A 23,212-nucleotide genomic window follows, 5' to 3' on the forward strand; every position below is an offset into this window, starting at 1 on the left:
CACGGGATAGGGCGTCTGGGGGCTCATTAAGTTTCCCGGGCCGGTATAAGATATCGTAGTTGTAGGTGGATAACTCGATCCTCCACCGCAATATCTTATCATTTTTGATATTCCCCCTTTGTCTGTTGTTAAACATAAATGCTACCGACCGTTGGTCAGTGAGCAGGGTGAAACGTTTACCGGCCAGGTAATGCCTCCAGTGCCGTACAGCCTCCACTATCGCCTGGGCCTCCTTCTCGACTGAGGAGTGTCGAATTTCGGGGCCCTGGAGGGTCCGTGAAAAGAAGGCCACGGGTCTCCCCGCCTGGTTAAGGGTTGCGGCTAGGGCGAAGTCGGATGCATCGCTCTCCACTTGGCCAGACAGGGCACACTGCGTGCATTGTGGCCTTTGCAATGTCCTCTTTTATGAGGGTGAAGGCCGCACGGGCCTCTGCCGTCAGGGGGAAGGAGGTTGACTTGATGAGGGGCCGGGCTTTGTCCGCATAGTTGGGCGTAGTAAGAGAAGAACCCTAGGCATCTCTTCAGGGCTTTTAGGCAGTGGGGGAGGGGTAGTTCCAGGAGGGGGCACATTCGGTCGGGGTCGGGGCCGATGACTCCGTTTTCCACCACGCAGCCAAGAATAGCGAGGCGCGTGGTGCGGAACGTACATTTTTCTCTGTTGTATGTCAGATTCAGCCGTTGGGCCGTACGGAGGAATTTTTCTAGGTTGGCGTCGTGGTCATGCCGGTCATGGCCGCAGATGGTGACGTTGTCTAGATAGGGGAAGGTGGCCTGCAGCGCGTTCTGGTCAACCATCCGGTCCATCTCCCTTTGGAAGACCGAGACCCCATTGGTGACGCCGAAGGGGACTCGGAGGAAGTGGTAGAGACGACCGTCAGCCTCGAAGGCCGTGTACTGGCGGTCCTCAGGCCTGATGGGGAGCTGGTGGTATGCCGACTTCAGATCAATCGTCGAGAATACCCGGTATTGTGCTATCTGGTTGACCATGTCAGATATGCGGGGAAGTGGGTATGCGTCTAATTGCGTGTATCGATTGATCGTCTGGCTGTAATCAATAACCAGGCGTTGTTTTTCGCCGGTCTTCACTACCACCACTTGGGCTCGCCATGGGCTGGTGCTGCCCTCGATAATCCCTTCCCTCAGGAGTCTTTCTACTTCTGATTTAATAAAGCTCCTATCCCCGGCACTGTACCGCCTGCTTTTAGTAGCAATTGGCTTGCAGTCTTTGGTGAGGTTAGCGAACAACGGGGGGGTTTGACCTTCAGGGTGGACAGGCTGCATACTTTGCGCTGCACCGTGTTTAAATTCTGCCAGCTGCAGACTGTAAGTGGGAGCAGGGGCCCGCCATATGCCATCGTGACGCTCTCCAGATGGCACTGGAAGTCTAATCCTAGCAGTACGGGAGTGCAGAGCTGTGGCAGGACGAGGAATTTAAAATCTCTGTACTCCACGCCGTTCACTGTCAGAGTCGCTACACAGTAGCCGCCGACGTCCGCCGTATGGGACTTTGAGGCCATAAAGACCTGGTGGCGTGTGGGCATAACCGATAGGGAGTAGCGTCACACCGTGTCGGGGTGGATGAAGCTCTCCGTGCTTCCGCAGTCGAAAAGGCAATTTGTGGCATGGCCATTTACCTTTACATTCATCATGGACCTGGCTAGTTGATGGGGCCTAGATTGGTCCAGGGTGATGGAGGTCATCGTCGAGGTCGGTGGGTCGCTGTAGTATTCGCCCGCGCCGGAGGCCTGGTCCCGAAATGGTGTCCAAGATGGCGGCTCCCCTGCGGCTGGTGGTGCCCAAAATGGCGGCCCGCACGGCTCACACGTGGTTGGTGGGGTCCAAAATGGCGGCCTGTACGGTTCACACACGGCGCTGCTGGAATTGGGGGTCGATTTCGCCCTGCACACTCTCGCGTAGTGGCCTTTCTTGCCGCATTTGGAGCAGGTCGCGTCCTTTGCTGGGCATTGCTGTCTGGGGTGCTTGGCCTGTCTGCAGAAGTAGCATTTCTGGCCTCTGGTCATTGCAGCTGTAGTTGGGCTGCTGGCGGCTTGTGGCCTTACCGGGTCCCAAGATGGCTGCTCCCGTGACATCCACGTGGCCATCCGGTCAGGGGGATAGGCGTCCATGTTCTGGAGGGCCACGTCTAACGAGTTAGCGAGGGCCACCGTCTTCTGCAGGTCGAGCCCCCTCTGTTCCAACAGCCTCTGCCGTGTATAGTTGATCCTGATGCTGGCTACGTAGGCGTCTCGGATCAGGTCTTCCGTGCATTCCTTGGCCGTCACCGCTTTGCAATTACAGGCCCGGCCGAGGACTCTCAGTACCAGTAAATATTCGGCGCCCGATTCCCCGGGGCGCTGTTTTCGGGTAGCCAGGAGGTATCTGGCGTAGACCTCGTTAACAGGCCTCACGTATTGTTCTTTTAGCGTCGCGATGGCGGCCGCGTAAGTTGTGGCGTCTCAGATGATCGAGTAGACTCGGTGGCTCACCCGTGAGTTCAAGACAAGCCGTTTCGCATCATCTGTAGTGACGGTAGTGCTGGAGGCCTCCAGGAAGGCTTCGAAACAGCTCAGCCAGTGTTCAAAGTTATTGGCTGCATCTGCTGCTTGAGGATCCAGGTCTAAACATTCCGGCTTCAAGATTTGCTCCATGTCGAAAATTTAGTCAATAAAATTGATGCACTATCAACAACACCAAAGACTACAAGTTGAACTTATACGAAGTAAGCTTTTATTGACTAAGAACTGGAGCATGCCTCTGCTAGTGGATCCATCCTAAGAGCTCCCGGGGGAAGGGTGGTGAGTCACCTTTATACCCGGGCTTAGGGGTGGAGCCAGGGGCGGAGACATGCCCGGACCTGTACAGAGTTAACAGTGGTTTACCACACAGACATGTACAGAGTTAGCAGTGGTTTACCACAATAGCCCTTACTGTATGCAGCCATGGTCTTGCCTGGTTGCCTCCCATAGTTGAATAGCCCTTACTGTATGCGGCCATGGTCTTGCCTGATGTGCCTCCCATGGTTGAATAGCCCTTACTGTAAGCAGCCATGGCCTTGCCTGAAATGCCTCCCATGGTTGAATAGCCCTTACTGTATGCAGCCATGGTCTTGCCTGATTGCCTCCCATAGTTGAATAGCCCTTACTGTATGCGGCCATGGTCTTGCCTGATGTGCCTCCCATGGTTGAATAGCCCTTACTGTATGCAGCCATGGTCTTGCCTGAAATGCCTCCCATGGTTGAATAGCCCTTACTGTATGCAGCCATGGTCTTGCCTGATTGCCTCCCATAGTTGAATAGCCCTTACTGTATGCGGCCATGGTCTTGCCTGATGTGCCTCCCATGGTTGAATAGCCCTTACTGTATGCAGCCATGGTCTTGCCTGAAATGCCTCCCATGGTTGAATGGCCCTTACTGTATGCAAAGTGTGGAATGTGCGTGTGTGTTTGATGAAAGGGCCATAGGTGTTGGATGAGTGTTGGGAACTGGGGCTTTTAAGACCCTCTGGCCATCGAGTGAGGTTGAGATGGAGGGATGAAGAGGTTTTGAAAAAAGCCACTCACCCTGACGACCCGAGTGAGGTCGTTGAACTTTTTCCTACATTGGAGATGGGTCCTAGGCACCATGCTGCTTGAGGAGGCTCTCTGAGCCACCTCCCTCCACACCCTTTGCTCGCGTGGCAAAGGCCTCCTGCCACTCTCTGGGTACAGTATAGATCTTCTGCGCTCCACCGCGCCAACCAGAGCCACCAAGGCCCGATTACTGAAGCGCTGTGCTCGCTCCCTAGCCCTCTCCATAGTCCTTGGCTGCAAGATTTAGCCACAGGTCTCTCCAGGCCGAGATTCAAGGCTCCAATGAGCAGGGTGTGGCTGGAGAGCAAGATCGACCCTCCCCTTTAAGAACTGACCGGCGCCAGTGTGTCTGTGTTCAATCGCTAACTGGCAGCACCTGTGCTGCGCCCACCCTCTGAGGTAGTGCCTCGCTCCTCAGGCTTAGCGCCTTAAGAGAGGTGTGTAGCGCCTGATTTAGCGCTCCAATCACCTCCAGGGGCGATAGAAGCCAAGTTTGCAGTCGGAGGCGATAATTAGCGCCAGGCGCTAAACTTTGTGTGCGGCCGATAACGGCGCCCCAAACAGGGCTATACTGAATTTCTCCCCCAGTGACTCTAGGGGTCAGAGTGTTAAAGGAGACAGTAACACTAGGGGTCGAGTGTTAAAGGAGACAGTACCACTAGGGGTCAGAGTGTTAAAGAAGACAATGACTCTAGGGGTCAGAGTATTAAAGGGGACAGTGACTGCAATAAAATTGTAGGGAATAATTATTCGAAGTAAGTCCAGAGCCTCACTAGTAACGGGAACGATAGATGAGATCGGGACACATTTTTGCCCCATTTCCATACCCGTGCTTACCACCAGCCAGGAGCAAAGCTTTGCAATACTCACCCATTCACAAAAGCAGAAAGATACAGAAAGTGATTGTATTGATAGTACATTTGCTCAGAAAATAATGAAATCAGCATTAGTCCAGAAGGAGTTAATATATCAAAAAATGCATTTATTAATCTGTTGAATAATTAGCAAGACTTTAAGGTGAATCAAACTTTTTTCAACAGCCCTGTTGCAATGTTTGTTGGTTTGAGATGGTCTTCCTTTGAAAAGCCCCAAGCCCCACTCTCAATAGGACTGAACTCAAACTGAACCGAACAAAGCCTTTTCTGAAATAACAACAGAAAATGCTGGAAAAACTCAGCAAGTCAGGCAACATCCGTGGAGAGAAATTTGAGTTGACGTTTGGGGTTTGACCCTTCTTCAAAACTGGAGAGAAAAGGAACTAGATCGAAGGCAGGGCTGCGATCGGACAAAAGAATAAAAGAACCAAAAGAAGTAAAAGAGATTAGAAGCTAGACGAGATGGTAATAGGCTGTGATTAAGTGTAAAGTGTACTGGCAGGGCAAAAGATAGCTGCCAGGTGTGAGAGAGAAACAAAAGGAAAGGGGGGGGGGGAAAGGAAAGGAGTGGAAAAATATAAGTGAAAACGAGGTTATGATCTGAAATTGTTGAACTCGATATTGAGACCGAAAGGCTGCAGAGTGCCTAATCGGAAGATGAGGTGCTGTTCCTTTTCTGTCACAGTTATAAATGTTGAGATGTTAACTGTCTGCTGTCAAACATATCCGTTGATGTGTCAGCAATTAGGCATAAGCTGGCGAAATTGATGGGAAGCTGGAGAGTGGGAATAACACCTGCCCGAGTCCCCCGAGTGTCCCAAGTCTCCCGAGTTCTCTGAGTGTCCCGAGTTTCCCGAGTGTCCCGAATGTCCCGAGTGTCCCGAATGTCCAGAGTTTTCCGAGTACCCTGAGTGTCCCGAATGTCCAGAGTTTTCTGAGTGTCCAGAGTGCCCTGAATGTCCAGAGTTTTCCGAGTGTCCCGAGTGTCCCGAATGTCCAGAGTTTTCCGAGTACCCCGAGTGCCCCGAGTGTCCAGAGTTTCCCGAGTGTCCAGAGTGCCCCGAATGTCCAGAGTTTTCCGAGTCTCCAGAGTGCCCCGAGTGTCCAGAGTTTTCCGAGTGTCCAGAGTGCCCCGAGTGTCCAGAGTTTTCCGAGTGCCCCGAGTGTCCAGAGTTTTCCGAGTGTCCCGAGTGTCCCGAGTGTCCAGAGTTTTCCGAGTGTCCCGAGTGTCCCGAATGTCCAGAGTTTTCCAAGCACCCCGAATGTCCAGAGTGTCCCGAGTGCCGAGTACCCTGAGTGCCTCGAGTGCCTCGAGTGTCCCGAGTGCCCCGAGTTTCCCGAGTGCCCCGAGTGCCCCGAGTGTCCCGAGTGCCCCGAGTGCCCCGAGTGCCCGATTGTCCAGAGTGCCCCGAGTGCCCCGAGTGCCCCGAGTGCCCCGAGTGCCCCGAGTTTCCCGAGTGTCCCGAGTGCCCCGAGTTTCCCGAGTGTCCCGAGTGCCCCGAGTTTCCCGAGTGTCCCGAGTGCCCCGAGTTTCCCGAGTGTCCCAAGTGTCCAGAGTTTCCCGAGTGTCCCGAGTGCCCCGAGTGCCCCGAGTGCCCCGAGTGTCCCGAGTGCCCCGAGTGTCGAGAGTGCCCCGAGTTTCCCGAGTGTCCCAAGTGTCCAGAGTTTCCCGAGTGTCCCGAGTGCCCCGAGTGCCCCGAGTGTCCCGAGTGCCCCGAGTTTCCCGAGTGCCCCGAGTGTCGAGAGTGCAGTGCCCGAGTGCCCCGAGTTTCCCGAGTGTCCCGAGTTTCCCGAGTGTCCCAAGTGTCCAGAGTTTCCCGAGTGTCCCGAGTGTCCCGAGTGCCCCGAGTGCCCCGAGTGCCCCGAGTTTCCCGAGTGCCCCGAGTGTCCAGAGTGCCCCGAGTGTCCAGAGTGCCTCGAGTGCCCAAGTGCCTCGAGTGTCCTGAGTGTCCCGAGTGCCCCGAGTGTCCCGAGTGTCCTGAGTGTCCAGAGTGCCCCGAGTGTCCCGAGTTTCCCGAGTGTCCAGAGTGCCCCGAGTGCCCCGAGTTTCCCAAGTGTCCAGAGTGCCTCGAGTGTCCCAAGTGTCCCGAGTGCCCCGAGTGTCCTGAGTGTCCAGAGTGCCCCGAGTGTCCCGTGTTTCCCGAGTGTCCAGAGTGCCTCGAGTGCCCCGAGTTTCCCGAGTGTCCAGAGTGCCTCGAGTGTCCCGAGTGTCCCGAGTGCCCCGAGTGTCCTGAGTGTCCTGAGTGTCCAGAGTGCCCCGAGTGTCCCGAGTTTCCCGAGTGTCCAGAGTGCCCCGAGTGTCCCGAGTGCCCCGAGTGCCCCGAGTGCCCCGAGTGTCCCGAGTGCCCCGAGTGCCCCGAGTGCCCCGAGCTTCCCGAGTGTCCAGAGTGCCCCGAGTGTCCCAAGTGTCCCGAGGGCCCCGAGTGCCCCGAGTGTCCCGAGTGCCCCGAGTTTCCCGAGTGCCCCGAGTGTCGAGAGTGCCCCGAGTGCCCCGAGTTTCCCGAGTGTCCAGAGTGCCTCGAGTGCCCAAGTGCCTCGAGTGCCCCGAGTGTCCTGAGTGTCCAGAGTGCCCCGAGTGTCCCGAGTTTCCCGAGTGTCCAGAGCGCCCGAGTTTCCTGAGTGTCCAGAGTGTCCAGAGTATCCCGAGTGTCCCGAGTGCCCCGAGTGTCCTGAGTGTCCAGAGTGCCCCGAGTGTCCCGAGTGCCCCGAGTGTCCCGAGTGCCCCGAGTGTCCCGAGTTTCCCGAGTGCCCCGAGTGTCAAGAGTGCCCCGAGTGCCCCGAGTTTCCCGAGTGTCCAGAGTGCCTCGAGTGCCCAAGTGCCTCGAGTGCCCCGAGTGTCCTGAGTGTCCAGAGTGCCCCGAGTGTCCCGAGTTTCCCGAGTGTCCAGAGTGCCCCGAGTTTCCTGAGTGTCCAGAGTGTCCAGAGTGTCCCGAGTGTCCCGAGTGCCCCGAGTGCCCCGAGTGTCCAGAGTGCCCCGAGTGCCCCGAGTGTCCCGAGTGCCCCGAGTTTCCCGAGTTTCCAGAGTGCCCCGAGTGCCCCGAGTGTCCAGAGTGCCTCGAGTGTCCCGAGTGTCCCAAGTGCCCCGAGTGTCCCGAGTGCCCCGAGTGCCCCGAGTTTCCCGAGTTTCCAGAGTGCCCCGAGTGCCCCGAGTGTCCAGAGTGCCTCGAGTGTCCCGAGTGCCCCGAGTGCCCCGAGTGTCCCGAGTGCCCCGAGTGCCCCGAGTTTCCCGAGTGTCCAGAGTGCCTCGAGTGTCCCGAGTGTCCCGAGTGCCCCGAGTGTCCCGAGTGCCCTGAGTGCCCCGAGTTTCCCGAGTGCCCCGAGTGTCGAGAGTGCCCCGAGTGCCCCGAGTTTCCCGAGTGTCCAGAGTGCCTCGAGTGCCCAAGTTCCTCGTGTGCCCCGAGTGTCCTGAGTGTCCAGAGTGCCCCGAGTGTCCCGAGTTTCCCGAGTGTCCAGAGTGCCCCGAGTGCCCCAAGTTTCCTGAGTGTCCAGAGTGTCCCGAGTGCCCAAGTGCCTCGAGTGCCCCGAGTGTCCTGAGTGTCCAGAGTGCCCTGAGTGTCCCGAGTTTCCCGAGTGTCCAAAGTGCCCCGAGTGCCCCGAGTTTCCCGAGTGTCCAGAGTGCCTCGAGTGCCCAAGTGCCTCGTGTGCCCCGAGTGTCCTGAGTGTCCAGAGTGCCCCGAGTGTCCCGAGTTTCCCGAGTGTCCAGAGTGCCCCGAGTGCCCCAAGTTTCCTGAGTGTCCAGAGTGTCCCGAGTGCCCAAGTGCCTCGAGTGCCCCGAGTGTCCTGAGTGTCCAGAGTGCCCCGAGTGTCCCGAGTTTCCCGAGTGTCCAGAGTGCCCCGAGTGCCCCGAGTGCCCCGAGTGTCCTGAGTGTCCAGAGTGCCCCGAGTGTCCCGAGTGCCCCGAGTGCCCCGAGTGCCCCGAGTGTCCTGAGTATCCAGAGTGCCCCAAGTGTCCCGAGTTTCCCGAGTGTCCAGAGTGCCCCGAGTGCCCCGAGTGCCCCGAGTTTCCTGAGTGTCCAGGGTGTCCCGAGTGTCCCGAGTGCCCCGAGTTTCCTGAGTGTCCAGAGTGTCCCGAGTGCCCAAGTGCCTCGAGTGCCCCGAGTGTCCGGAGTGTCCAGAGTGCCCCGAGTGTCCCGAGTTTCCCGAGCGTCCAGAGTGCCCCGAGTTTCCTGAGTGTCCAGAGTGTCCCGAGTGTCCCGAGTGCCCCGAGTTTCCTGAGTGTCCAGAGTGTCCCGAGTGTCCCGAGTGCCCCGAGTGTCCTGAGTGTCCAGAGTGCCCCGAGTGTCCCGAGTGCCCTGAGTGCCCCGAGTGCCCCGAGTGTCCTGAGTGTCCAGAGTGCCCCGAGTGTCCCGAGTTTCCCGAGTGTCCAGAGTGCCCCGAGTACCCCGAGTTTCCTGAGTGTCCAGAGTGTCCCGAGTGTCCCGAGTGCCCCGAGTTTCCTGAGTGTCCAGAGTGCCCCGAGTGTCCCGAGTGCCCCGAGTGCCCCGAGTGCCCCGAGTGTCCTGAGTGTCCAGAGTGCCCCGAGTGTCCCGAGTTTCCCGAGTGTCCAGAGTACCCCGAGTGCCCCGGGTTTCCTGAGTGTCCAGAGTGTCCCGAGTGTCCCGAGTGCCCCGAGTTTCCTGAGTGTCCAGAGTGTCCCGAGTGTCCCGAGTGCCCCGAGTGTCCAGAGTGCCCCGAGTGTCCCGAGTGCCCCGAGTGCCCCGAGTGCCCCGGGTGCCCCGAGTGTCCTGAGTGTCCAGAGTGCCCCAAGTGTCCTGAGTGCCCCGAGTGTCCTGAGTGTCCAGAGTGCCCCGAGTGTCCCGAGTTTCCCGAGTGTCCAGAGTGCCCCGAGTGCCCCGAGTTTCCTGAGTGTCCAGAGTGCCTCGAGTGTCCCGAGTTTCCCGAGTGTCCAGAGTGCCTCGAGTGCCCAAGTGCCTCGAGTGCCCCGAGTGTCCTGAGTGTCCAGAGTGCCCCGAGTGCCCCGAGTGTCCCGAGTTTCCCGAGTGTCCAGAGTGCCCCGAGTGTCCCGAGTGCCCCGAGTGTCCTGAGTGTCCAGAGTGCCCCGAGTGCCCCGAGTGCCCCGAGTGCCCTGAGTGTCCTGAGTGTCCAGAGTGCCCCAAGTGTCCCGAGTGCCCCGAGTGTCCTGAGTGTCCAGAGTGCCCCGAGTGTCCCGAGTTTCCCGAGTGTCCAGAGTGCCCCGAGTGCCCCGAGTGTCCTGAGTGTCCAGAGTGCCCCAAGTGTCCCGAGTGCCCCGAGTGTCCTGAGTGTCCAGAGTGCCCCGAGGGTCCCGAGTTTCCCGAGTGTCCAGAGTGCCCCGAGTGCCCCGAGTTTCCTGAGTTTCCTGAGTGTCCAGAGTGCCTCGAGTGTCCCGAGTGTCCCGAGTGCCCCGAGTGTCCAGAGTGCCCCAAGTGTCCCGAGTGCCCCGAGTGCCCCGAGTGTCCAGAGTGCCCCGAGTGTCCTGAGTGCCCCAAGTGTCCTGAGCGTCCAGAGTGCGCCGAGTGCCCCGAGTGCCCCGAGTGTCCTGAGTGTCCAGAATGCCCCGAGTGTCCAGAGTTTCCCGAGTGTCCAGAGTGCCCCGAGTGCCCCGAGTTTCCTGAGTGTCCAGAGTGCCTCGAGTGTCCCGAGTGCCCCGAGTGTCCTGAGTGTCCAGAGTGCCCCAAGTGTCCCGAGTGCCCCGAGTGCCCCGAGTGTCCAGAGTGCCCCGAGTGTCCCGAGTGCCCCAAGTGTCCTGAGTGTCCAGAGTGCCCCGAGTGCCCCGAGTGTCCTGAGTGTCCAGAGTGCCCCGAGTGTCCCGAGTGCCCCGAGTGCCCCGAGTGCCCCGAGTGCCCAGAGTGCTGAATCTAGCTGAGCATTAGGATTAGTTTTATTTGCATCCAGTGGGCAATCTGCAGGACCCAGTGATGCCTGTGATGGGCAGCCAGCCCGTGAGTGGGTGAAAAGCTGCATGCTTCAATGGAGCCTCACTGCAGGAGGCGAGAAATCTCGGAAAGCAGCAATGTGACAGTGCATGTGACATGTCTACGAGCGGTCCCAGAACTGGCACTACACCTCGTTTGGTGTTGTATAAATCATGGAATGAAATTCTGCACTGGGAGCACGCATTGCTAACCTGTCAATCACAACCCACGGTGAGTAGCCAATTATGGGCTGGGAACGCCAAATTTTTAGCCCTCTACTGGAGCATGTGTGACAGAGGAGGGAGAGTCTCTGGTGGATAGTCACCATGTGCCAGTCAGGAGGTGGGGAACCACATCAATTATATACTTGTTCCGAGGAACTGGCTAGAAAGTGTTCTGTCATCTCAGCTGGTGTATCCAGGTAGGAAACCCACTCAAACCTCACAATAATGTGAATCAGTAACCAGGACAAGTGTGAGCAGTGACTTTACCCATGATCAGGCAGAGATTGCGCTAATCTTTCTCCGACTCTTTCCACGTACTGTATCAGCATGTTCCTGTAATCATATTTACTACAGCTGGTACAAGGACCTATGTGAACGCCCTCTGCCCATCTTAAGAATTCAACCCTTTCTACTCACTTTGCAGGAGAAGGCTGTGGGTAACAAGGAGAAGCCACATTAGGCGAGATCCCCAGAACCTTCATTCTCCTACACCATGACATCAGGGCAGAGAGAATCTGAAGGCAGCAGGGGCTGGGGCATGAGGAGGGCTCAGGGTTTGTGCCCAGCTATTCCAGCACGCTCGCTCTTTATTTTTTCCCATCCTATTCATTCATTCACTGACTGCTGTAATGATATCAGCAAATAGAGATGGTATTTGCCTGTTTGATTATGGTGCCTTACCAGCATGTTTGCATGTATTGATTGCTTGTGCCTGACCAGCAGAGGGCATGTGACCGAGACGAGCAAGGCAGTTTAGTTTAGTTTCAGTTTCGTTCTAGATGGATCACTAGCATGGTGTCTCCTGAAATGCTGTATAAAGAGTTGAACAGACTTTAGATTAAAAGACATTCTCTTTCATAAATGTCTCGTCATTGAACCCACAAAGAAATCAATACATGGTGTCAGAAGTGATTGAAAGAGATGAAGAGGAAAAATCTGAAGTTAAATCAGCTCTCCACAGATTAGCAAGCCAAAAGAGAACATCGTTACTTACCATTAGAGAATAGCTAACGAAGTGAAAAATGGAAGGTTTACTCCCACCGACGAAGCTTCAGTTGACAGGTAATGTGGCTGAAAATTGGAGGAGATTCAAACAACGTGTGGGGTTGTATTTAGCGGCAATCGGAGCTGACGAGAAAAGTAATAAAAAGAAATCATCACTGTTCTTACATGTCGTGGGTGATGAAGCGCTGGAGGTGTATAATAACTTCACATTCGCTGCTGATGGAGACAAAATGAAGCTAGATAAAATAATGGAACAGTTTGAGGCCTACTGCATACCTAAACGTAACGTGACATTTGAGAGGCACAGATTTTTCACATGTGTACAGAAAACGGGAGAGACTATTGATCAGTATGTGACTGAACTGAGAAACAGAAGCAAAACATGTGAATTTGGGGGACTGACAGACTCGCTGATAAAACACAGACTGGTGTGTGGTATTCCAGATAATGGTCTAAGGGAAAGACTGCTAAGAGAGCAAGATCTAGACCTGGGAAAAGCCATAGCACTGTGTAGGGCTACAGAGACTGTGAAGTTGCAGGCAAAGGAGCTGTTCAGTGACAGTAGCTGCAACGTGGATGCAGTGAGAATGGACGGATACAAACCGTTTAACAAAAAGAGCGCCAATGTGAAAAAAGAGGCGTGGCCAGCGAACAAAAATGAAAGGGGCAATCGAAAGTCATGTAGTCGATGCGGTACACAGCATCCACCAAAAAAGTGTCCAGCATATGGTAAAACATGCAATAGTTGCAACAAAAACAACCATTATGCCCGTTGCTGTAAGAACCAAGCACAACAAAGCAAGGTCCATACAGTGGATGAAAGCGAGATAGAGGAGTTCTATGTAGATGTTGTGTCTGAAAACAAAAAAGAAGAAAGAGACTGGATGTAGACACTAAAAGTGAATGACATACACATTCCATTTAAATTGGATACTGGAGCACAAGTTAATGTGATATCAGAGACTGATTTTAAGAAAATTAGACCCAGGCCAAAGATACATGGAATAAAAGTGAAAGTGACAGGATACACAGGTACTGATATACCAGTGAAAGGAAGATGCATTTTCAAAGTAACACACAAGGACAGAGAGCACACGCTAGCATTAATCGTGGTGCCAAAGGATGTGCAAGCCATACTAGGTTTAAAAGCCTGTGAGAGACTGAACCTGGTAAAGAGAGTCCTCGTTGTGGAAAGCGAAGGAGAGACAGTCTATGATGAACTGAATGTTGCGTACACACTGGGTAAGCTGATGTATACAGCAGACACGTTGTCCAGAGCTGTTGACCCAGGAGAGCCCGCAAACACAGTGAAAAGACTGATGTACAAGGCAAAAGACAGTGGAACTGACTTCTACCAGAGCATGCTTGTATACCGCACAACGCCGCTCGAGTGTGGTATGTCACCAGCCCAACTCCTTATGGGACGTCTGCTAAGGTCAAACCTACCCATCCCAGAGAACCTCCTGAAAACAAAAGAGGGGGAGAAAGTGAGGAAGTTCAAAGAACAACAGAAAGAAAAGCAAAAGTACTACTATGACAGAGGAACACAAAACCTACCTGAACTCCACACTGGTGACCAAGTAAGGTTCAAAGACAAAACAAACACATGGACTCAGAAGGGAACTGTCCTGAGTGAAGTTCAACCAAGATCATACACCATTCAGACAGATGAGGGTGCTGTTCTGAGAAGAAATCGTCGAGATCTTCTCATGGGACCAGCCACAGCAAGTCAGAAGACTGATACTGTTGAACGACCTGATCACACAGCTGAGAAACCATCATCTGAGGCAACAACTCAGATTCAAGGACAATCAATCAGAAAATCCTCAAGACACGTGAAGCCTCCTGAGAGACTCATTGAGCAAATTTAAGGACTATTGTTATAGAAGGAAGTAATGTTATCTTATTCTTTCTTCAATATTGACATATTTCATGTGAACACACAAAGCAAGGTTAAAAAACCTTGATCATGATAATGATAATGTAAGTTCATTAAGTGTTACAGTTAAAATGCAGATTAATACAAAGAAAACATGTTGTTAGTTAAAAGTAAAATACTTTTGTTTTAAGAAAAGGAGATGTAATGATATCAGCAAATAGAGATGGTATTTGCCTGTTAGATTATGATGCCTTACCAGCATGTTTGCATGTATTGATTGCTTGCGCCTGACCAGCAGAGGGCATGTGACCGAGACAAGCAAGGCAGTTTAGTTTAGTTTCAGTTTCGTTCTAGATGGATCACTAGCATGGTGTCTCCTGAAATGCTGTATAAAGAGTTGAACAGACTTTAGATTAAAAGACATTCTCTTTCATAAATGTCTCGTCATTGAACCCACAAAGAAATCAATACAACTGGAACCAAAGCAGGTGGCAAAAATCACTTCCCTGTCAGCCATTCCATGGATCGCAAACTTCGTCCACATTGACATTAGGGTTCATCACAACTTGTTTCTCTTCTCTGAAAACCAGGAAGCTACAGGAGGAAATCACTCTTAAACAAGGCACTGTCACTCACTCGAAGCCTACAACTCACCAGACAGGAGCATGTGGCCTGTGGGATTGGAGGGGAATGCACGGGGTGATACGCAGTGCAGGAGCAGGAATGTGGCCTGTGGGATTGGAGGGGAATGCACTGGGTGATACACAGAGCAGGAGCAGGAATGTGGCCTGTGGGATTGGAGGGGAATGCACTGGGTGATACACAGAGCAGGAGCAGGAATGTGGCCTGTGGGATTGGAGGGGAATGCACTGGGTGATACACAGAGCAGGAGCAGGAATGTGGCCTGTGGGATTGGAGGGGAATGCACTGGGTGACACACAGTGCAGGAGCAGGAATGTGGCCTGTGGAATTGGAGGGGAATGCACTGGGTGATACACAGAGCAGGAGCAGGAATGTGGCCTGTGGGATTGGAGGGGAATGCACTGGGTGATACACAGTGCAGGAGCAGGAATGTGGCCTGTGGGATTGGAGGGGAATGCACTGGGTGATACGCAGTGCAGGAGCAGGAATGTGGCCTGTGGGATTGGAGGGGAATGCACTGGGTGATACACAGTGCAGGAGCAGGAATGTGGCCTGTGGGATTGGAGGGGAATGCACTGGGTGCTACGCAGTGCAGGAGCAGGAATGTGGCCTGTGGGATTGGAGGGGAATGCACTGGGTGATACGCAGTGCAGGAGCAGGAATGTGGCCTGTGGGATTGGAGGGGAATTCACTGGGTGCTACGCAGTGCAGGAGCAGGAGCAGGTGGTAGTGGAACAGGAAGACCAGGAGCCGGCTGTAGGTGGGCTGGCCATCTCCGTTCTCTGTTGATGTGGACCTCAGGTTTTCTGAGCATAAAAGGCAGCTGCAGTCATTGCAGAATGCACTTAGGAACGTTAGAATATGGTGGCTATTCCACAATCTACATATCTTGTGTTCTGCTGCTGTGTACCTTGGCGCGTGTGGCAATCCCATAGCCACCTCCAGCAGAGCTCCCATTATACAGACAATCATAGCTTCTCTCACACATGCTCACAACTGTTGCCATGCCGGCCTTGAGTTCTAGTGTCTCTTCCTTCTTGGACAGCTTAGGAGGGTCACCCTGGAAGACCATTGATTGGTGCTCCAGTAACCTCTTGCTCTGATTCTCTCTGCTCCCATGTAGGTCAGTGTTGAGCTAATACCAAGCAAAATCTTCAGTAAACATGCTTCAGTGTTCTGAATTTTCCAGGGATTCGCCTTCTTGCTTTAGTATTGGTTTGGATTAAACACTGGTCACAGTTGGCTAAAAGCTGAACAGCTGGATGACAAGAAAGTAGGTTCCCCTCACTGAGTGCTGCCTGCACCGGTCCAATAGCCCCGATACATCTTGCAGGACCCATAACCAGGCCTGTTTCAGTGAGCAGCTCTCAGCATACACAACAATGCAACTCAAATCAACCACACATTTACTGTTCTTATACAACATGCTGGTGAGGTACAGATTGCCTCTCAGTCCCAAGAGTCCCTCCCAATGGGGGTGAATTATTCACAATGTGGGGGCAGGGGGGGGGGATTTGGGTGGGGCTGAGTTACACTGGCTCTCCGATCCTTATTGTTAGTGGAACAAAATTCCATTGGAAGTGGGAGCCAGTGTCTCCTGAATCCACTGGCAGGATAACGGCAGCTGCTCAAAGCCCCTTCAGTCCAGCCTGAATTATTCCCAGTGCAAAGCATGAGCTGGTGTACTAACATGTCAGGACTTGAAGGAGTGGGGCCCACAATCATTTAAAAGGGAGCGTTCCCAGCAGTAATCGAATGCAGGGCGATCGATTGCAGAGTGATCAATTTTGGTGATTGATTACAGTGATCAATTGAAGTAATCAATTGCAGAGTTATTGATTGACATATTCGATTGCAGAGTGATCGATTGCCATTGGAAAAGTAGTAAAATTAAAATTGACTGCAGTGATTGATTTCAGCATGATCGACTGCAGAGTAATTGATCAAAGTCATTGATTGCAGTGATCGATTGTAGTGATCAATTGCAGGGTGATCAATAACAGTGATCGATTAGACAGTGATCGATTGCAGGGTGATCGATTGCAACGATCGATTTCAGAGTGATCGATTGCAGGGTGATCGATTGCAACGATCGATTTCAGAGTGATCGATTGCAGGGTGATCGATTGCAACGATCGATTTCAGAGTGATCGATTGCAGGGTGATCGATTGCAACGATCGATTTCAGAGTGATCGATTGCAGGGTGATCGATTGCAACGATCGATTTCAGAGTGATCAATTGCAGGGTGATCGATTGCAACGATCGATTTCAGAGTGATCGATTGCAGGGTGATCAATAACAGTGATCGATTAGACAGTGATCAATTGCAGGGTGATCGATTGCAACGATCGATTTCAGAGTGATCGATTGCAGGGTGATCGATTGCAACGATCGATTTCAGAGTGATCGATTGCAGGGTGATCGATTGCAACGATCGATTTCAGAGTGATCGATTGCAGGGTGATCGATTGCAACGATCGATTGCAGGGTGATCGATTGCAACGATCGATTTCAGAGTGATCGATTGCAGGGTGATCGATTGCAACGATCGATTTCAGAGTGATCGATTGCAGGGTGATCGATTGCAACGATCGATTTCAGAGTTATCGATTGCAGAGTGATCGATTGCAGAGTGATCGATTGCAGGGTGATCGATTGCAGGGTGATCGATTGCAGGGTGATCAATTGCAGGGTGATCGATTGCAGGGTGATCGATTGCAGGGTGGTCGATTGCAGGGTGATCGATTTCAGAGTGATCAATTGCAGGGTGATCGATTGCAACGATCAATTTCAGAGTGATCGATTGCAGGGTGATTGATTGCAACGATCGATTTCAGAGTGATCGATTGCAGGGTGATCGATTGCAACGATCGATTTCAGAGTGATCGATTGCAGGGTGATCGATTACAACGATCGATTTCAGAGTGATCGATTGCAGGGTGATCGATTGCAACGATCGATTTCAGAGTGATCGATTGCAGGGTGATCGATTGCAACGATCGATTTCAGAATGATCGATTGCAGGGTGATCGATTGCAACGATCGATTTCAGAGTGATCGATTGCAGGGTGATCGATTGCAACGATCGATTGCAACGATCGATTTCAGAGTGATCGATTGCAGGGTGATCGATTGCAACGATCGATTGCAGGGTGATCGATTGCAACGATCGATTGCAGGGTGATCGATTGCAGGGTGATCGATTGCAACGATCGATTTCAGAGTGATCGATTGCAGGGTGATCGATTGCAACGATCGATTTCAGAGTGATCGATTGCAGGGTGATCGATTGCAACGATCGATTTCAGAGTGATCGATTGCAGGGTGATCGATTGCAATGATCGATTGCAGGGTGATCGATTGCAACGATCGATTTCAGAGTGATCGATTGCAGGGTGATCGATTGCAACGATCGATTTCAGAGTGATCGATTGCAGGGTGATCGATTGCAACGATCGATTTCAGAGCTATCGATTGCAGAGTGATCGATTGCAGAGTGATCGATTGCAGGGTGATCGATTGCAGGGTGATCGATTGCAGGGTGATCGATTGCAGGGTGATCGATTGCAGGGTGATCGATTGCAGGGTGGTCGATTGCAGGGTGATCGATTTCAGAGTGATCGATTGCAGGGTGATCGAATGCAACGATCGATTTCAGAGTGATCGATTGCAGGGTGATCGATTGCAACGATCGATTTCAGAGTGATCGATTGCAGGGTGATCGATTGCAACGATCGATTTCAGAGTGATCGATTGCAGGGTGATCGATTGCAACGATCGATTTCAGAGTGATCGATTGCAGGGTGATCGATTGCAACGATCGATTTCAGAGTGATCGATTGCAGGGTGATCGATTGCAACGATCGATTTCAGAATGATCGATTGCAGGGTGATCGATTGCAACGATCGATTTCAGAGTGATCGATTGCAGGGTGATCGATTGCAACGATCGATTGCAGGGTGATCGATTGCAACGATCGATTTCAGAGTGATCGATTGCAGGGTGATCGATTGCAACGATCGATTGCAGGGTGATCGATTGCAACAATCGATTGCAGGGTGATCGATTGCAGGGTGATCGATTGCAGGGTGATCGATTGCAGGGTGATCGATTGCAACGATCGATTGCAGGGTGATCGATTGCAGGGTGATCGATTGCAACGATCGATTGCAGGGTGATCGATTGCAACGATCGATTGCAGGGTGATCGATTGCAGGGTGATCGATTGCAGGGTGATCGATTGCAACGATCGATTGCAGGGTGATCGATTGCAGGGTGATCGATTGCAGGGTGATCGATTGCCATTGGAAAAGTAGAAACATTGAAATGAGGGTGTTGAAAGTAATTTGGGGAGACCCTTGGGCCCGACAGCTGATGCTCAAGTTGCAGCAAGGTGCAATCTCCCACCTCGGGGCAATGCACCAATAGCGCAGGGGCTTGCCAGCTTTATGCTAATGAGGCCAACTCCGGGTTTTGGATGGGGTCAGGGAGCATCCATGAGGTGAGTCAACCTCCACCCACCACAGATCTCCCCCAGGAGAGGAATTTCTGCCTCCCAACTTTTGACCTGAAGCTACATGCCAAGCCTCAAATTATCTTATTGACTGACAATTTCTATATAGAGAGAGAAACAGGAGAGACAGAGAGAGAGAGAGAGAGATGGGGAGAGAGAGAAAGAAAAAGAGAGGAGAGAAAGAAGAGAAACAGAGTGAAGAAAGAAATAGAAACAGAGAGACAGAGACAGAAACAGAGGGAGAGAGAAATAGAAACGGAGAGAGACGGGAGAGAAAGAGAAAGGCGAGAAATACAAAGAGAAAAACAGAGACAGAAAGAGAGGGAGAGAAAAAGGGAGAGACGGAGAGAGATAGGGTTAGTGTTAGAGAGAGGGAGAGAGAGAAAGCGAGACAGAGAAAGGGAAAAAGGAAAGAGAGAGAATGAGAAGTCGAGCGAGAGCGTGGGTAACATGGAGCCTGTGAATGCTGAGAGGACAGAGGAGGAGCTGAATCTGTGAGCTGACAGTCAAGCTTTCTCAGGACAGTCCCGTGCAAGATGAATTCCAGCCAGGATACCTCGATCACACAATGGTGCCAATTAGAGGGGAGGCGAGACAGACCGAGCCGCTCACTCAAGAACCTCAGACAATACAACAGGATTTCTAATCTTGGAATTAGCTGTGAGCTGGATCATTAAACCGGCAGCTGTCCCAGTGGGAAGTCTTTCATCTCGCTTCAGTTTAAAAGCATCTCTCGCACTGTGGAATATTGAAATTTTACCTAGTTTGCAAAGTTTACATTGACAATGTGTGAAAGCGGCTCCAGTACTGAACCCCTCACCATATTGAGCAGGAAACCTTTGCGAAATAGAGATTGTGAGTGGGGTGAGCCCTGTGATATTCACACACTTTCTCTTCTCTTTCAGAGGAAGCATCAGATTCATTACAAGCTTGCAGTGATCATCAATTACCTGGGACACTGCCTCTCCTTAGCTGCCCTCATCATTGCCTTCATGCTTTTCATGCGTTTGAGGTAAGAGAATTGCAGGTTTCATGGATTCTATTTCATTCACCGTGCAGCCCGTTAGTGAGAATGTGGACACAGCCCACTACAGCGATCAGACCCTCCCGGAACACATCAAAGGCACCCAGGACGGGGGGGGGGGTCGGGGAGAGTCAGGTCACTCCTGAACTAGTCAGACTCCTGAACTAGGAGCCGAGTAGGGAGTGTGGGCTGGTGCTTTGCCCTTTCTCTGCAGCAAGTCTGAATGCGGTAAAAAAACAAACTACCTTTGGTTCAAATGTGTATTTTGCTCTGAGAAGAATGTATTACGGCCAATCACAACCCAGCAATCACCAGAAGCTGAGAGGCTCTCACCCTGTTGGGACTGAAAGTGTTTCACTGTCACGCTGCAGGCAGGTGAGAGAATCTGAGGGGCCGACATCGTGGAACATGGGATGAGATTCACACTCAACTCACACTCAACTCACAACTCAGCTCACACCCAACTCACAACTCAGCTCACACCCAACTCACAACTCAACTCACACTCAGCTCACACCCAACTCACAACTCAGCTCACACCCAACTCACAACTCAACTCACACTCAACTCACACTCAGCTCACACTCAACTCACAACTCAACTCACACTCAACTCACACTCAGCTCACACCCAACTCACACTCAACTCACACTCAACTCACAACTCAACTCACAACTCAACTCACACTCAGCTCACAACTCAACTCACAGTTGGCTCACAACTCAACTCACACTCAACTCACAACTCAACTCACACTCAACTCACAACTCAACTCACACTCAGCTCACAACTCAACTCACACTCAACTCTCAACTCACACCCAACTCACACTCAACTCACACTCAGCTCACAACTCAACTCACACTCAACTCACAACTCAACTCACACCCAACTCACACCCAACTCACACTCAACTCACAACTCAACTCACACCCAACTCACACTCAACTCACAACTCAACTCACACCCAACTCACACTCAACTCACAACTCAACTCACATCTCAACTCACAACTCAGCTCACAACCAACTCACACCCAACTCACACCCAACTCACACCCAACTCACACTCAACTCACAACTCAACTCACACTCAACTCACAACTCAGCTCACAAACAACTCACAACTCAACTCACACTCAACTCACACTCAATTCACACTCAACTCACAACTCCTCCAGTACCCCACTTTAAATGGCTGGGGTAAACTCGAGCACCGTCACAGAGTGACTGTACCCGAACACTGTCACAGAGCGACTGTACCCGAACACTGTCACAGAGCGACTGTACCCGGACACTGCCACAGAGCGACTGTACCCGAACACTGTCACAGAGAGACTGTACCGAACACTGTCATATAATGACTGTACCCGAACACTGTCACAGTGCGACTGTACCCGAACACTGTCACAGAGCGACTGTACCCGAAAACTGTCACAGTGCGACTGTAACCGAACACCATCACAGTGCAACTGTACCCGAACAATGTCACTGTGTGACTGTACCCAAACACTGTCACAGAGCGATTGTACCCGAACACGGTCACAGAGCAACTGTACTCGAACACTGTCACAGAGTGACTGTACCCGAACACTGTCACAGAGCGACTGTACACAAACACTGTCACAGTGCGACTGTACCCGAACACTGTCACAGAGCGACTGTACCCGATAACTGTCACAGATTGGCTGTACCCAAACACTGTTACAGAGCGACTGTACCTAATGTCACAGAGCGACTGTACCCGAACACCGTCACAGAGCGACTGTACCCGAGCACCGTCACAGAGCAACTGTACCCGAACACTGTCACAGAGCGACTGTACCCGAACACCATCACAGAGCGACTGTACCCGAACACCGTCACAGTGCGACTGTACCCGAACACCGTCACAGTGCGACTGTACCCGAACACTGTCACAGAGCGACTGTACCCGAACACCGTCACAGTGCGACTGTACCCGAACACCGCCACAGTGCGACTGTACCCGAACACCGTCAGTGTGACTGTACCCGAACACCGTCACAGTGCGACTGTACCCGAACACCGTCACAGTGCGACTGTACCCGAACACCATCACAGTGCGACTGTACCCGAACACTGTCACAGAGCGACTGTATCCGAATACTGTCACAGAGCGACTGTAGCCAAACACTGTCACAGAGCGACTGTACCCGAACACCGTCACAGTGCGACTGTACCCGAACACCGTCACAGTGCGACTGTACCCGAACACTGTCACAGAGCGACTGTATCTGAATACTGTCACAGAGCGACTATACCCAGTGTGGCTCTCATCACCAAATCACTCCTGGGTCTGTCCCCCTATTCCTCCAGCAGTTTCTCCTCCTTTGAGCATCTCACCTTATTCCACCCCTCTCATTTAAAATTCTTGTTCTCTACTGCCCACCCAAGCACCATAAAAAATTTTATTACCGAGGTATCTTCACTGCTCTCCTCCCTCAGCCTCTGTACTGAATGATTTCTCATCCTCGGTGCTTTCAACCACCGCCTCAATTCATCACGCTCTCTCTCCTCTGAGTTCACTAGCCTCCTAGCCTCCCTTAATCTTTCCCTCCATGTAAACTCCCCAACCAAATATTCATGCTCACCCCCTCGACCGCGCCATCTCTCGTGGCCTCGCTACTCCCATCATGTCAATTGCAGATAAGACCATCTCTGATCATTTCCTCGTATCGCTCTCTACCAACATCTCCCTTCCACCCCCCCCACGCCCCAACCCTACTTCCTTCTATGTCCGCCCCTAGAAAACACTCTCTCCCATCTCTCTTACAACTGCACTTATGAAATCCCAACTGTCCAGCCTTTGTCCCTCCATTCACCACCACATTTCTGCAGCTACCGATCTGCTCAAGCACACCCTCACCACCACCTTTGATGCCCTAGTGCTGAGTGTCTCTGATTAACCCCGTGCTGACTGGAGGAAGAGGCAGTGGAGGAGGAGGAGAAAGAGGAGGCGGAAGAAGGGGAAGGGAGGAGGCAACCAGCCGTCTGAGCTTGCGTGGCATGTCTGGTTGCTAGCAACCAATTAACCAGTTACACTAGTCCCACTCTAACCAGTTTCACTAGTCCCACACTCACCAGTTACACTCGCCCCACACTAACCATTTCCACTCACCCCACACTAACTAGTTACACTAGTCCCACGCGATACAGTTTCACTAGCCCTACACTAACCAGTTACACTCGTCCCACACTAACCAGTTACACTCGTCCCACACTAACCAGTTTCACTCACCCCACACTAACCAGTTTCACTAGTCCCACATTAACCAGTTACACTAGTCCCACACTAACCAGTTACACCCTCCCCACACTAACCAGTTTCACTAGTCCCACACTAAACAGTTTCACTAGTCCCACTCTAACAAGTTTCACTAGTCCCACACTAACCAGTTTCACTAGTCCCACTCTAACCAGTTTCACTAGTCCCACACTAACTAGTCGCACTAGTCCCATGCTAAACAGTTTCACTAGTTCCACGCTAACCAGCTTCACTAGTCCCACACTAACCAGTTTCAATAGCCCCACAGTAACCAGTTACACTCACCCCACACTAATCAGTTACACTCGCCCCACACTAACC

At 52.4% G+C, this 23,212-nt stretch overlaps 1 protein-coding gene across 1 annotated transcript in view; it reads left to right on the forward strand.

The window, feature by feature from the left end:
- LOC147101517 (corticotropin-releasing hormone receptor 1-like) overlaps positions 1-23,212 on the forward strand; it is a 663,409-nt gene that overhangs the window by 288,156 nt on the left and 352,041 nt on the right. Inside the window, exon 4 of the mRNA XM_085966027.1 lies at positions 19,488-19,594. Within this exon, the coding sequence (XP_085822153.1) occupies positions 19,488-19,594 (107 nt within the window). The remainder of the gene's footprint in view (positions 1-19,487; positions 19,595-23,212) is intronic.

Source organism: Somniosus microcephalus, chromosome 24, assembly GCF_052327205.1.
Source record: "Somniosus microcephalus isolate GS21.2 chromosome 24, FLI_Smic_1.0, whole genome shotgun sequence".
Taxonomy (NCBI): domain Eukaryota; kingdom Metazoa; phylum Chordata; class Chondrichthyes; order Squaliformes; family Somniosidae; genus Somniosus; species Somniosus microcephalus.